At 42.5% G+C, this 12,550-nt stretch overlaps 1 protein-coding gene across 1 annotated transcript in view; it reads right to left on the reverse strand.

Annotated features, from left to right (window-relative positions):
* Positions 1-8,487, reverse strand: part of iqsec3a (IQ motif and Sec7 domain ArfGEF 3a) — a gene marked incomplete at its 3' end in the record, with an annotated part of 85,382 nt that extends 76,895 nt beyond the window's left edge. Inside the window, exon 1 of the mRNA XM_079453982.1 lies at positions 7,906-8,487. Within this exon, the coding sequence (XP_079310108.1) occupies positions 7,906-8,420 (515 nt within the window). The 5' untranslated portion in view covers positions 8,421-8,487. The remainder of the gene's footprint in view (positions 1-7,905) is intronic.
* Positions 8,488-12,550: the final 4,063 nt, after the last annotated feature.

Raw genomic sequence — 12,550 nt, forward strand, 5'->3', positions numbered from 1 at the left:
TCCTTCAGGTCGATTGCCACGAACCAATCCTGGTGACGTACCGAGCCCAGGATGCGCCTCTGCGTCAGCACTCTGAACGGCAGCTTGTGCAGGTGCTTGTTCAGGTGCCGCAGATCCAAAAATGGGCCGCAGCCCCCCGCCCTTTTTTGGGCACGATGAAGTACTGGCTGTAAAACTCGGACGACATCTCGGTTATAGGGACGGGTTCGACCGCACCCTTCGCCAGAAGGGCGGCGACCTCCTGCCGAAGTACGGAAGCACTCTCTCCTCGCCCCGAGGTGTACAGAATGCCACGAAACTTGGGGGGGCGCCTGGCGAATTGGATCGAGTAACCGAGACGGACCGTCCTCTCTATCCAGTGTGACGGGCTGGTGCGCTACCAAGCGCCCAAGAACCGTGACAACGGGACCAGAGGGACAATCTGCCTCACCGTGCCGGGGGAGGCTGGTTCGGTGGCTGACAGTACGGTCACCTCGCACAGGGGGGACCCCCAGGGAGGTTGACGGCTCTGTATGTTTACCTGCTTCAGGCGGCCCAACGCAATGTCCGGAGGAGATTGCGGTCGGCGGCCCGATCCATCCCATACACCGTCTGGACGAGAGTGTTGTGGAGGAAAACCCAGGGGAGATTTGTCTCTTTGAGAGTATGTGGGCGCCGGACCCTGAAAAGGGCCCAGACTCGATGGAACGCGGCAGGCAGCGTCCTTTCCCGATCCGGCATTGGAAAGGCCGGGATTCGGGCCCAGTAAAATCTCCCCCTGGTTCGTCCCGTCAGGGCCGCTTTAAAGAACCTCTTGGCGGGCTGCTGACGGGGAACAGATGCCCTCTTCCGCGGGGGTCCACCTCTGGTGGGTCGTCCTCTGGGAGGTTCCTTAACCGGAGGGCCGCCGCGGGAGGGCAGGGCTGCTGGGAACCAGACTGTGCCCGAGACCATGCCGACCTGTTGGCGGGCACGTTGCCGCGTGGCAGGATCTGTTCGATCGCCTCAGTCTGCCAGACCGCGGAGAACTGTCGTCCTCCACGGTATCACCAAGCAGCCCTGCTTGCGAGATGGGCGCATCCAGAACCGACGTTCTGGGCGCCGCTCACCTGCGCAAGACTAAGCCACAGATGCCTCTCTTGGACCACCATTGTGGACATCGACCGACCCAGTGCACGTGCCGTGGCCTTCGTCGCTCGTAGCGCGAGGTCTGTGGCAGTACGTAGCTCTCATACGAGTTGGGTCGAACTTCCCGTCGTCCAAATCCTTCAGGACTTACCTGAAAAACCCGGAGGACCGCCATGGCGTGGAGAGCGGAGGCGGTTCGTCCAGCAGCACTGCAAGTCCTCGACGAGTGTCGAAGAGCTTACGTGCTCTGGACGGGAGTCTAGGTCGAGCCCCCCCAAGTGGCAGCTGTCTGCGGGCACAAGTGGCCCGCGACTGCACGCTCCACGCGGGGAACGTCAACATAGACTCTAGCCGCCCCACCAACCAGGGAAGTCACAGCCACAGAGCCCTCCGGCCTGAAACGCGCCAAAAGGAGCGCATTCCAGGACTTGGCGAGCTCGTCATGCACCTCCGGGAAAAATGGTAACGGAGCGGGGCGTGGCTTTTGACCACGCCCCCGAAACCGCGCATCTAGCCGCGAGCGTTCCGGCGAGGATGTTGTTACACCCTGCAACCCGATGCACGCGGCTGCCCGGGAAAGCATGGCCGACATCTTAGCCTGAGTCTCCTCCGGAGCTCTCTTCCGCATCCGATGCCAGCAGGCAGCTGTCCGACGCAGCGACAGAGATAGCGTCATCATCCGTGTGCGAAGTCTTACCACTATGAGACGGCCATCTGCCGCTCGTAGGGGACGAACCAGGTGAGCGTGAAGAGGTATAGATGGTCCGCGAGCGTGAAGCTGACGGAGCGACATCTATCGCGTCCCTAAATCACCCCCGCCGCTCGCCAAAGCGGTCAACCTCGCCGAAACGGCAGCTGAACACGCATGGGAAACAGACGGGGTGGTGGCAGCGCTCGAAAGAACGTAGCCAACCGTGACCGCAACACCCTGATTGCTATGTCCGCACACACGGGACATTGCATCAGTGAAAACCTGCCTCAGCATGCTTGAGCCCCAAGCAAGTGACACAGGAATCATGGCCGTCAGACTCCGGGATGAGTCTGTCGCACCCAAGGATACAGCTACGAAACATGCTCGTAGCCGGAGGGACTTACCTCTTAAGGTCTGTAGCCTTCTGCCGAAACGCCCAGGGGAAGTCCACCGAAAGGAGAAGTCCGCTGCTCCGCGTCATAAATCCAGCAGGTTTTTCTCGAAGTCGAGTATCGCGTGTAGCATCAGCAAACACACAGGTTCCGAAGAACAAAGGATGAGTGAATGACCGCCGCCATCTTCCTTTATACCCGTATGCACGGGGCGGAGACTGGCGTGCGCGTGCCATTCGCCAAGCCCATTGGCGTTTTATTAATTAATTATCTCGGAGAAGGTAGGTTCTCAAGATCAAACCCCAGTCAGTCTCTCACAACGTCGAGAGACCGACTGAAGGGGAACAATAGTTGCTAAACATAAGGCTGAAAATCGATGATCATATGTATATGCAAATCTTTTTTTGTCGAGGCATTTACTTGAGTAATAGTCTTATGGGTTATTATTAAATTGAGCTATTTGTGTGGATTATTCCTAAAGCTTAACATTATGCAGCAGTACGCTAGACTCATACAAATACAACAAATTCTGTATTTCACAAAATGAACAAGAAATACAAACGCTGGTTTTAAGATACTGTTAATATAGAACATTTTATTTTTGTAAATGCAATTTTTTGTTATTTCTTTTTAGTTTATTAATATCATTATTTTATACATGCTTATGTATGTATGTATTTATTTGTTTATTTATTGATTTAAAAAAAATCTACTTTGCTGTTTTCCTGTTTGTTTTGTTGTTTGGTCATAAATGATGTAAACTCGATAATAAATATTATTGAAACAAACATATTAATGCTTACATTTAATGTTTTTTTTTTTTTTTAAACTAGGTACTATTTATTATTTTCAATAATGATGATGATATTAAACAAACCCGACAAGTTACGGTAACTCAAACTGTTTGAGGAAACCGATTGCCTCAAACCAATTAAGTTTAAAATACTTATATTTATTACTTTTAAAACTTGAATGGTTTACGGCAATCTGTTTCCTCAAACCGTAACTTGTCGGGTTTTACAGCAGGCTGTATTAACAATTGTATAATAGTTTTGAATGTGTCTCTACAACTTAGAATTTACAACAGAAATCTTTATACCATTTAGTAAAAATATAAAAAGAAATCAAATTGTGTCTATAACAGCCATGATTCTATGAACACAGTCCAACAGTGACACCGTCAGATTAACTTTCAGTGGAAAACAGCATCTCTTACATTTTTGTGAATTCACACCATATGAGTTAATTTGAGTAAGTGTGGAAAATGTTGTCCAAAATAGAAATGGGGTGTCTGTCAAGTCAACTTCAGGCGTTTCAAAAGTTAGTTTTTAACTTACGATAAGTAAGTGTACAATGTTGATTTTAATAAAAGCATACACGTTTTTAATACAAAATAGCTTTACGTGGTGAATGCACTGATAGCTGATTTGAATGTTAAGGGCTGAAAATAATCATTTCTATTCAACGTGAAATATTTAGCCATTTGAATGATGTAACCAGTTTTAATAGTGTAGATTTTGTTTCAATAAACCCAAACACATTTTTTTGGGGCCCCCCTGTTCTTGACCCCAACCCTGATATTCCCATTTCTGATTTGAGACAATCATGTTTAAAGGGGTTGGAAACCAGCTTTGACTTCAGCTGTCTTTCCTAATATATGCCAGTGCTCTTCAAACATTTCCACGTTTCCGTCTAGACTCACAGCCCTGGCACACATTGAAAGCCTGCAGCTGCTCAGCTGTAGAAAAATATGGAGGGGTTGGGAACCAAGACTACGCCAAGGAGCAGACGGGGAGTTGGGGTTTGCCAGGTGGCATATGCGATGAGAGTAAGTGCGTGTGCTCAGGTTTAAAGATGTTAACATGAATGTGTATGTTTAAAAGTCTGAGATCACATGGCCAAACGCCTGTGTGTTCTAACTGAGGTTAGAGTCAGTAGTGTAACGGACACACCTGAGGCTTTACTTTAGAGCCGGGGGGCTGCCCAACGGCGACTTAGCCCCTTGAGCGGCCGGGCACTCGTAATGAGACCGATAATTAGAATGGAAAGAAGTGACACAAGTGGAGGCGAAATGCAACGGAATAAAATCAACTATCGAGGTTGAAACTTTTACAATAAATGTACATTGTACTGTGAACATTTACAAATATTGAATCCATATATTTTAACATGACATTATGTGAGACCAATATATTGCGCTAGGCACGTAAACCTGACCAAACCCGATTCTCCTTCATCCCATCGAAACAATGATCAAGAACATATAAGACAGACAGAAATCCTTCACTTCTCCCACATCTCTACATGGCCATTCATTTTAGGTGAACTATAAGTGGACTTTTGTCGTTAAAGAAAGAAGAGAAGCTGCTTCTGATGCCACAGAAACAAACTGTAAGATAATGTAATAAGCTGCTTTTTCAACCTACGTTTACTTAAATCTGAAAGAATGTATTTTGGTGACACTAGTGGCTGACACAGTTGGTTTAGTGTCTGAGTGACTCAACTAGGACAAAATGACCTTTAGTTGGGTCATACACAGCTAACTGTTAAATGTTTAATATAGCGTTGTTACTTTATTATTAATTATTTTACTTAAAACCAAATGTGGAGCTGAAAAAGGCAAGACATATAAAAAATAGTGCAGAAAAAACACATTACCTTGGACAGATTGACAAACCTAGTGCAAAATGAATCCCTGTGTAGACTGTGGGAAAATGAAATGCTTATTTTTAGTGCTATAAAATCTATATCCGGCACACTTGAATTCTTCTTCAATTTTGAGCTTGATAAAATACCGCGTTCAATGTCTGTCCAAAGACTTTCTCGTATCACCAGTTAAATAACAACACCTTCAACGGTGTCATTGCAAGAGGCAGACGCATAAATGAAATATTGTGATGCTTTTATAATCAACACATGCTTGGGTATCAATCAAATGCATTATATATACACAGAGATGGCATATTTTTTACATGCCGCTTGCCAAATTATTATTCCTGGCGTTTCGAATCATTCTCGGGTTTGGATGTTTTCGGCGAGCACAGATGCCAAATACAACAGATGGCGGGCAAACCTGAGTGTGTGTGAATCGTGTCCTGTGACATCAGCTGAGAAATACATCAGGCAGCTTTGCTGAAAATATTGGCCAACATATATGCACTGTAGACTTCATCTTGTCTTAAAGTTCATAAGCCAATCAATATTTTAATCGTGAATCTATATGTCTAGAGCGCCTACGCGTCTTTTTACCAATTACACCGGATTCAGTCCCTTCAAATATCCAAAACACACTAGCATTGTGTATTTTCAGTATTATATATTAACCGTAACTGTCTCCAGCAAAGTATAAATCCATAGAAATTTGTAATTGTTTCCAGTGAAACGTCCCTTTTTTTAGTTTTATTCAATGCTTGGCAGCGCCATCTAGCTATCATTTGTTATAGTTTCGAATACTCAGCCTCCGGTCGCAAAAATTATACATTCAGCACTATTAGGGTCAGGGGCGGAGCTAGCTGTGGCCTAAGAGGCCTGAAGCCCCGAATGTTTGAGTAAAGCCACGAATGTTATATTACCATGCCCTGTACGAATCACTCTGTTTACATCTTACGTAATGACACCTTTTGCGTGCGCGAGTTCGTTATTTTTAATGCAGTAAGCGCATAAAAAGAGAGCGATGTGGTCGTGTCGGTGTCATTTTGTCAGAACCTTCGTGGTGGTCCTGACTTATGGTTGCTTAGCAATGGCAGACGCCACAACAGCACAAGCTCCCTCGAAACGAGAACGTGGCAGGCTGCCATTTTGAAAGCGTTTAAGACGCAAATTGTGATTTCTAGCACATGTATGGATGTTTCTGGATGTCTAGTAACCCTAGAACCGCCCCTCTGGAACGAAAGTTGACTTGATGGCCATATTGACGAAGTCATATATTTCCTATCATGCAAGTTCAACAATTAATTTAGAAATATTTTCTATGATATATATTTCATATACGTAAAGATATGTTTTCGGTATTATATATTCTGTTCACTTGTGTAAATACATCATCCCAGAGGTTTCCATCCAAGCCAGAGAATATATAAAGATCATTTGTAGTCCCACCCAAGAGAGACTTACTCACGGCTTCCATTATTAAAATTTCAAGTATCATTATATCAGCAGCAGAAGGATAGCATCTGAAATTCAATTTCCCACCATTTTGGTCATTTACAAATCTAAAAACGTTAAACTACATGTATGATAAACACACCAAAAAAAAACAATTTCAAGGAAACCCCACTCTACCCAACATCCTGGTGGTTTATTTAATCCTTCCCTTTTAACCTTGGAGTATGATTTATGACTGTAATTAATCTCGGCCCGAGCATTCATTCTAAAGCACGTGGCTTCATCTGACCTGTACCCCCTTAGCTCCCGGCCGTGGTGTCATCAGCTATTTGCAAATTTGCCTTCTTAAAAGAAAAGCCTCACGAAGATATAGCTTCATTTAATCAGACACAGCCTAACACAAAACAGAGATCGAATCTAACTTATAACAGAGACAGAACCTAACTCAAACCAGAGAAAGAGCTCAGCCAAAGGCAAAGATAGAGCTTGGTTGTATTATGTAAACATCCATATAATCGGTATATCCATGCGCATGCAGAAATTACACATAGATGGTTTACAAAATATGTGGTTTTGATATTCATAAATGGTATTTGCTTTATTTTGTTCTCATTGTCATTCATAAAAACAAGTCTCGGTTACAGATTTTTGAGTCATGCCAGTCCAGTGACACCAAACCATCACAGCCGGCTATTATTTGTTTAGCAGATTTCATGGAAAAGCCCTAAAATAAACCTTTGATATTAAAGAGGATTTGCGGAGACATTCAGCTTGACTTGGTTTTCCAATTGCTGGCTTGGCGAAACCCAGTCAGTGTGTTGAAGGGCCCAGAAAACCTATACACTGATGTCCGGTTGATTGTTTTTCATTAATATTCATTACACTGCAGAACTCGGTTGAAAGTAATCAAATATACGATTTAGCTGTGTTTGCTTTTCGGTCATTTCACATTCTAATCCACATTGCACATTGCACTCATAACAAGTTATTCATTTATATAGCCTACCTGTATATAAATAGTCGGATTTATGTGAATAGTATACGATCTCAAGCTACTGTGAAAGTGAAAGAGCTCATAACGGTTTTGAATGATTAATGGTTAAAAGATTAAAAACATTAAATGATTAAAATTGCAATGTCCTACATAGAGATATCGTAATAAATCTAGTTTTGGTGTTTTTCAATGTTAAAATTGATTGTAAATTATAATGTGTGTTGCAGTAATATATATGTTCAAATTTCAGTATTCTTTATGAAAGATTTTTCCATAAAGGTGTATTTAATATGCATATTATATTATATTATATAAATGACTGCATGACTGTTTTAGTGCACATACAGTACTATGGGTACACAGAATGCACTAAAGCATCGCAATAATATCTATTCAAGGTGTACTGAATTGTGAATTATTGATAATAAAGGTGTACATAACATGTATGGACAGAATACATCTGTTACATTGTGTGCTATAAGCAAATGTGAATCCATTTCTAACGCATTATTTACATTTTTAAAAGTGTAGCTAATATTATTTTGAAATAAATGCAAATGCCGCATGATCACCGGCGAACACCGTGTGTGTTTCTCGCGAATATGATGTTCACTCACTCGGGTTTCCTCGCCAAACCGACGGACCGGCACAGTGTCGATGGGGTCTGTGGAACCAAAGACTTGCACCTCTTCTCGTCCTCCGCCGACTCCGGGCTAGACTGAGACGGTTTGAGAGACGGTGGGGATGTAGGAACAAGCTGCAGATGCTGCGGGTGATGTATCGGTGCTGCCGGGGGATGCTGCGCCTGTTTGGACGGATGCTGCTGCTGCGGCGGTGGTGGTGGCGGCGGCTGCTGGGCTTGACCGTGAGTCGCCTGATGCTGGTGTGGATGTGCGCCCGGCTGAGGGCTGCTCGTACGCGGTGCTGGGTGGTGGTGGTGCGGATGGTGGTGGTGGTACTGATGCGGATCTCTCAGCTGCCGATTCTCGCCGACGAGATCCTCAACCTTCCTTTCGAGGTCGTCGATCCGCTGCCGCTGGGTTTGAATCAGACTCTGCTGGTTTTGTACAATGGTGGTCAGCTCTTTGAGATAAAGCACGGCTTTCATGGGGTTATCCAGCAAGCTCTCCATCGCTGTATTGTCAGAGCTTTAAGCCTTGTCGGAGCTGGAGTGGTCTTTATCCGAAGCAATGTGCTGTGGCGTGCTGACGCTCTAAAAGGATGCGCGCGATGGTCCTGATGCGGGAGAGACTGGGGGAGGATCCGTGGAAGATGACGCCAGCACTGTAGCCAATCGCGTGAAAGGCGTGTTCGCATGCAGCACGCGTTTTCCAATTGTCATTTAAATGTGCACCGATTCATTTTTAAAATAGCTGCTTCACTTTGATCAGGATACACGTGGATACCACGCAGTACGTTTAGTCTTGTGTCTTTAAATAGGAATGACAAGATACTACACCAGCGGAAGTATCCCAATATCACATGGTATAACAATGTTTTGCCTTTATAATTGAAGTCTTATACAATGAAACATTAGCCGTATAAATTGTAGCAAATTCTGTAATTTACTTTTTGGTCCGTTCAACATAAAAAAAATTGTTAACTCGATGAATTCGTGATCGTTGTGTTGACTTATACGTTTTAGGTGAATTTAACAAAAAAAAGTTGGCAACCGGGTCAATTATTTTTGGATAAGTCTACAAGACTGAAAAACACTAGTGGGTATTTTTGTAAAATGTATTCAAAAGAACATTATTAATGTCATCATTCACGTGTGAACTCAATAAAATATGCTACAAGTTATACATAAACAAAAAACGGCTTACTTTAAATGTAAAAACTAAAACTGCCAGTAAATGACGGTAAGTTTCACGATTAAAGTGCCCGGTTAGTTCGGAGCTCCAAGTGGCCATTTTTGGAAAAGGCATGGCTTTGGTATCATTTCTGCACGCATGCATTTTATTTTGTTATACAACAAATATTTTTATTTCGATGTACTTCCGCCTCTCTACCTTTTTTTATTATTTTACTTATAACAGTTTTAAAACATGTTGAACATAGCCCACGGTGTCTTCTTTTAAAATGATACCACAACTGCGCTCATATGACAAAGGGTTCAAGGGTTACTTAGGGGGAATGTCATTTTCATGGGTTGGGCCCGTAAGCACTTTAAGAGGCGACCATATATAAAAGAGACAAATACATGGTCGTATTGGTTTCAATAACTCTGACATGTGAGAAGCAAAAATCTTTCTTTTGAGCATCCAAACCAGTCTGACATATCATTTGTGAGTTTGGACTATCAGACCTGTTTGGCACGTTGTTAAATCTTTGTTCTCCCTGTCCTTATTCTCTGCTTAAATATATACAGCAAGCTGTCCACCATATTTCCGTGTTTTCTGCCAGAGCTTGTGTCACTGGCTCTAGCAGCTGTTGTTTGATTTTCAAATACAGCATTACGAGTCATGTTATTAAAAGTGTGAAGAAAGAAACGAATGTATTTGTATCTGCCCATTGACTCCCACAGTATTTATTTCCCCTACTATGGCATGAATGAGAGAACTGACATTCTTCCAAAAAGATTCAGCAGAACAAAGAAATGTATTCAGGCTTGCATTTTCATTTTAGGGTGAACTATCCCTTTAAGCTGCAGGTACATAACCCTAAGTACATTATCACCAACAGTAATTCTGATGGTTGCCTTGGCAAATAAGGAAATCCAGAGCTTTCAACAGACTATAGGAAAAAACATCTAAGGAATTCATCATTTGACCTTTTTCTGTGACAGGTAAAACTTGGAATATTGAATTGGAAAATTCATTATTTACAGAGTTCCTCTGTCAACACACCACATAGGATGTCATAATGGTCCAATGACTGAAAGGTTAAGATTTTCTTTTAAACATTAAGAGATTACCATTCATTTTATTGAATTCCTAGATTCAACCAGGGCTTTGATTATAGAGAGAGAGAGACGGAGAGAGGGAGACGGAGAGAGAGAGAGAGAGAGAGAGAGAGACGGAGAGAGAGAGAGACGGAGAGAGAGAGAGAGAGAGACGGAGAGAGAGAGAGAGAGAGAGAGAGAGAGAGAGAGAGAGAGAGAGAGAGAGAGAGACAGAGAGAGAGAGAGAGAGAGAGAGAGAGAGACAGAGAGACAGAGAGACAGAGAGACAGACAGAGAGAGAGAGAGAGAGAGAGAGAGAGAGAGAGAGAGAGAGAGAGAGAGAGAGAGAGAGAGACGGAGAGAGAGACGGAGAGAGAGAGAGAGAACAACACAGGCTCCCTGTGCCACATAACTAATTACAAGCTCATAACATGGCTACTTCAGGGAACCGATAGCTGCACAAGACAACAAATGAACAATAGAAACCGCATCACAGCATTTGAAAGGAAACTTCATTTCTGCCTGTGTAAAAGAATGAGAATATATTGATGATCAGCTTTTGTCTATTATTTCTCATTTAGTCCGTCCCGGGTTGGCCAAGCGTACAAGGTTATTTCAACGTGCAATTATATATTCCACACTAAAATGAAAGGGCCGCTGCTAATGAATGTCAGCGGCAGATGAGGCCAATAATTGGACAAACTTGCAACACTATTTCCAGAACGTAGTTTACATATTCAAGTCTATTGCTGTTTTTATATCTGTGGTGTAAAGTCTTTTTGTCAGCACTCATTTCCAAATAAACATATTACTCAAAGCGAAATATTAAGTTACCATAAATATGTTTATATATTAAGCCAGGTCGTGTTTTAGAGGTCAGAATCTAAAGACCTTACGGAACCACATAGTGAGTATGTAAATGTTGAGAAGAACACTTCAGTATAGGGGGAAATTCTCACTATTAACGTGTTGTTATTAACATGCCTATTAATTGCATATTGGCTATTTATTGGCACATATTCTACATCCCCAATCCTACCCGATACCTAAACCTAATAACTACCTTACAAACTATTAATAAGCAACAAATTAAAAGTTTATTGGGGAAAAAAGTCTTGGTTAATGGTTTGTTAATAGCGAGAATTGGTCCCCATACTAAAGTGTGACCGAATTCTGTTGACTTTTACTAGGCAACTGCAATAAGCATTTGCTTTTATTTGATTTACAGTCATAATATTAAACTGTAGATTTATATGAAAACAGCAGATAAAAACAAAGCCGCTTTTAAAGTCACATAAGAATAATTTTCAGTGAATTTGTGAATATATTTTACTAAAATTCTTGCTGTTTTGTCCGAAGGGACATTCTAAGCATGTCTCAGGGGGGCGGGGTTTAACAAAAAGTCTACCGTAAATTTCCCAAACAAGGTATTCGTCTACTCTTTTAATGCACTTTTCATAAAAGAATCCTTATTAGTATTCCAACATTTCCTTTTTTAATAACTTTTCATGTCATTTCTCAAGTCTCCAGAAAAGACGAAATGCTCACTGACGTCCAAGAGCGCTGAATCATAAGATGCTCACCGACCTTGAAACTCGCCCAATGAAAGGCTAGCCAAGCCTGTTCTCCTGCGATCGTTACACGGCCATAAACAGAAATCGCGGAGCTCTTTTGCCATCACGATGTAATTTTTGAGCATATTGAGCCAAAAATGCTTTTTGCAGTAGGAGAACTGGGCAGTAAACTAGGAATGACAAATTTTGTCTAGATTAAGCTATGATTGAGTTATGTCCAATTTCTGGCAATCACCTCTGAAATTGCACTTTGTTTTCATCTGTTCCTAAAAAAGAAAATGATGAACCAGCTTCGGACCAATAAGGTTACGATTTGATCTTGTAAAAGTATTTTCCTTAAGTAGCTACAGCATTATGTGAAAAGAAAGAAAGTTGAGTTGTTTAAAGCTGCAGTTTGTAAAAAATAACAACAACCATGGCGTCGCTTGATGACGCTGTGAAGTCTTCAACTCCACCGCTGATGGCGATCAATCAGACGGGGAACGAGAAATCATGTTTGCGGATGAAATAAAGTAGTACAGTTTTATAAATGTTGCGTATCATTGTGGTCCATAAATAAGTGACAGCTCAAAACAAGCAAGTGGCTCACCAGACGCTAGATACTACTTCCGCATTTGTCCACGACACTGTCATGCGGTTGCTACGTCAGTAACAAAGGGTAACGCGGATATGACGCCATTGACAGCCGACTGCACACCCCTGTGTCACTGTTTAGAATAGCCATTTTTCATGATTTACAAGTAATAAAAACATTTCAGATATTGTAAGTCTGAACATCTGAACAAAATATTTAACACTGACCTT

The sequence above is a fragment of the Barbatula barbatula genome, assembly GCF_947034865.1.
Source record: "Barbatula barbatula genome assembly, chromosome: 4".
Lineage (NCBI taxonomy): Eukaryota > Metazoa > Chordata > Actinopteri > Cypriniformes > Nemacheilidae > Barbatula > Barbatula barbatula.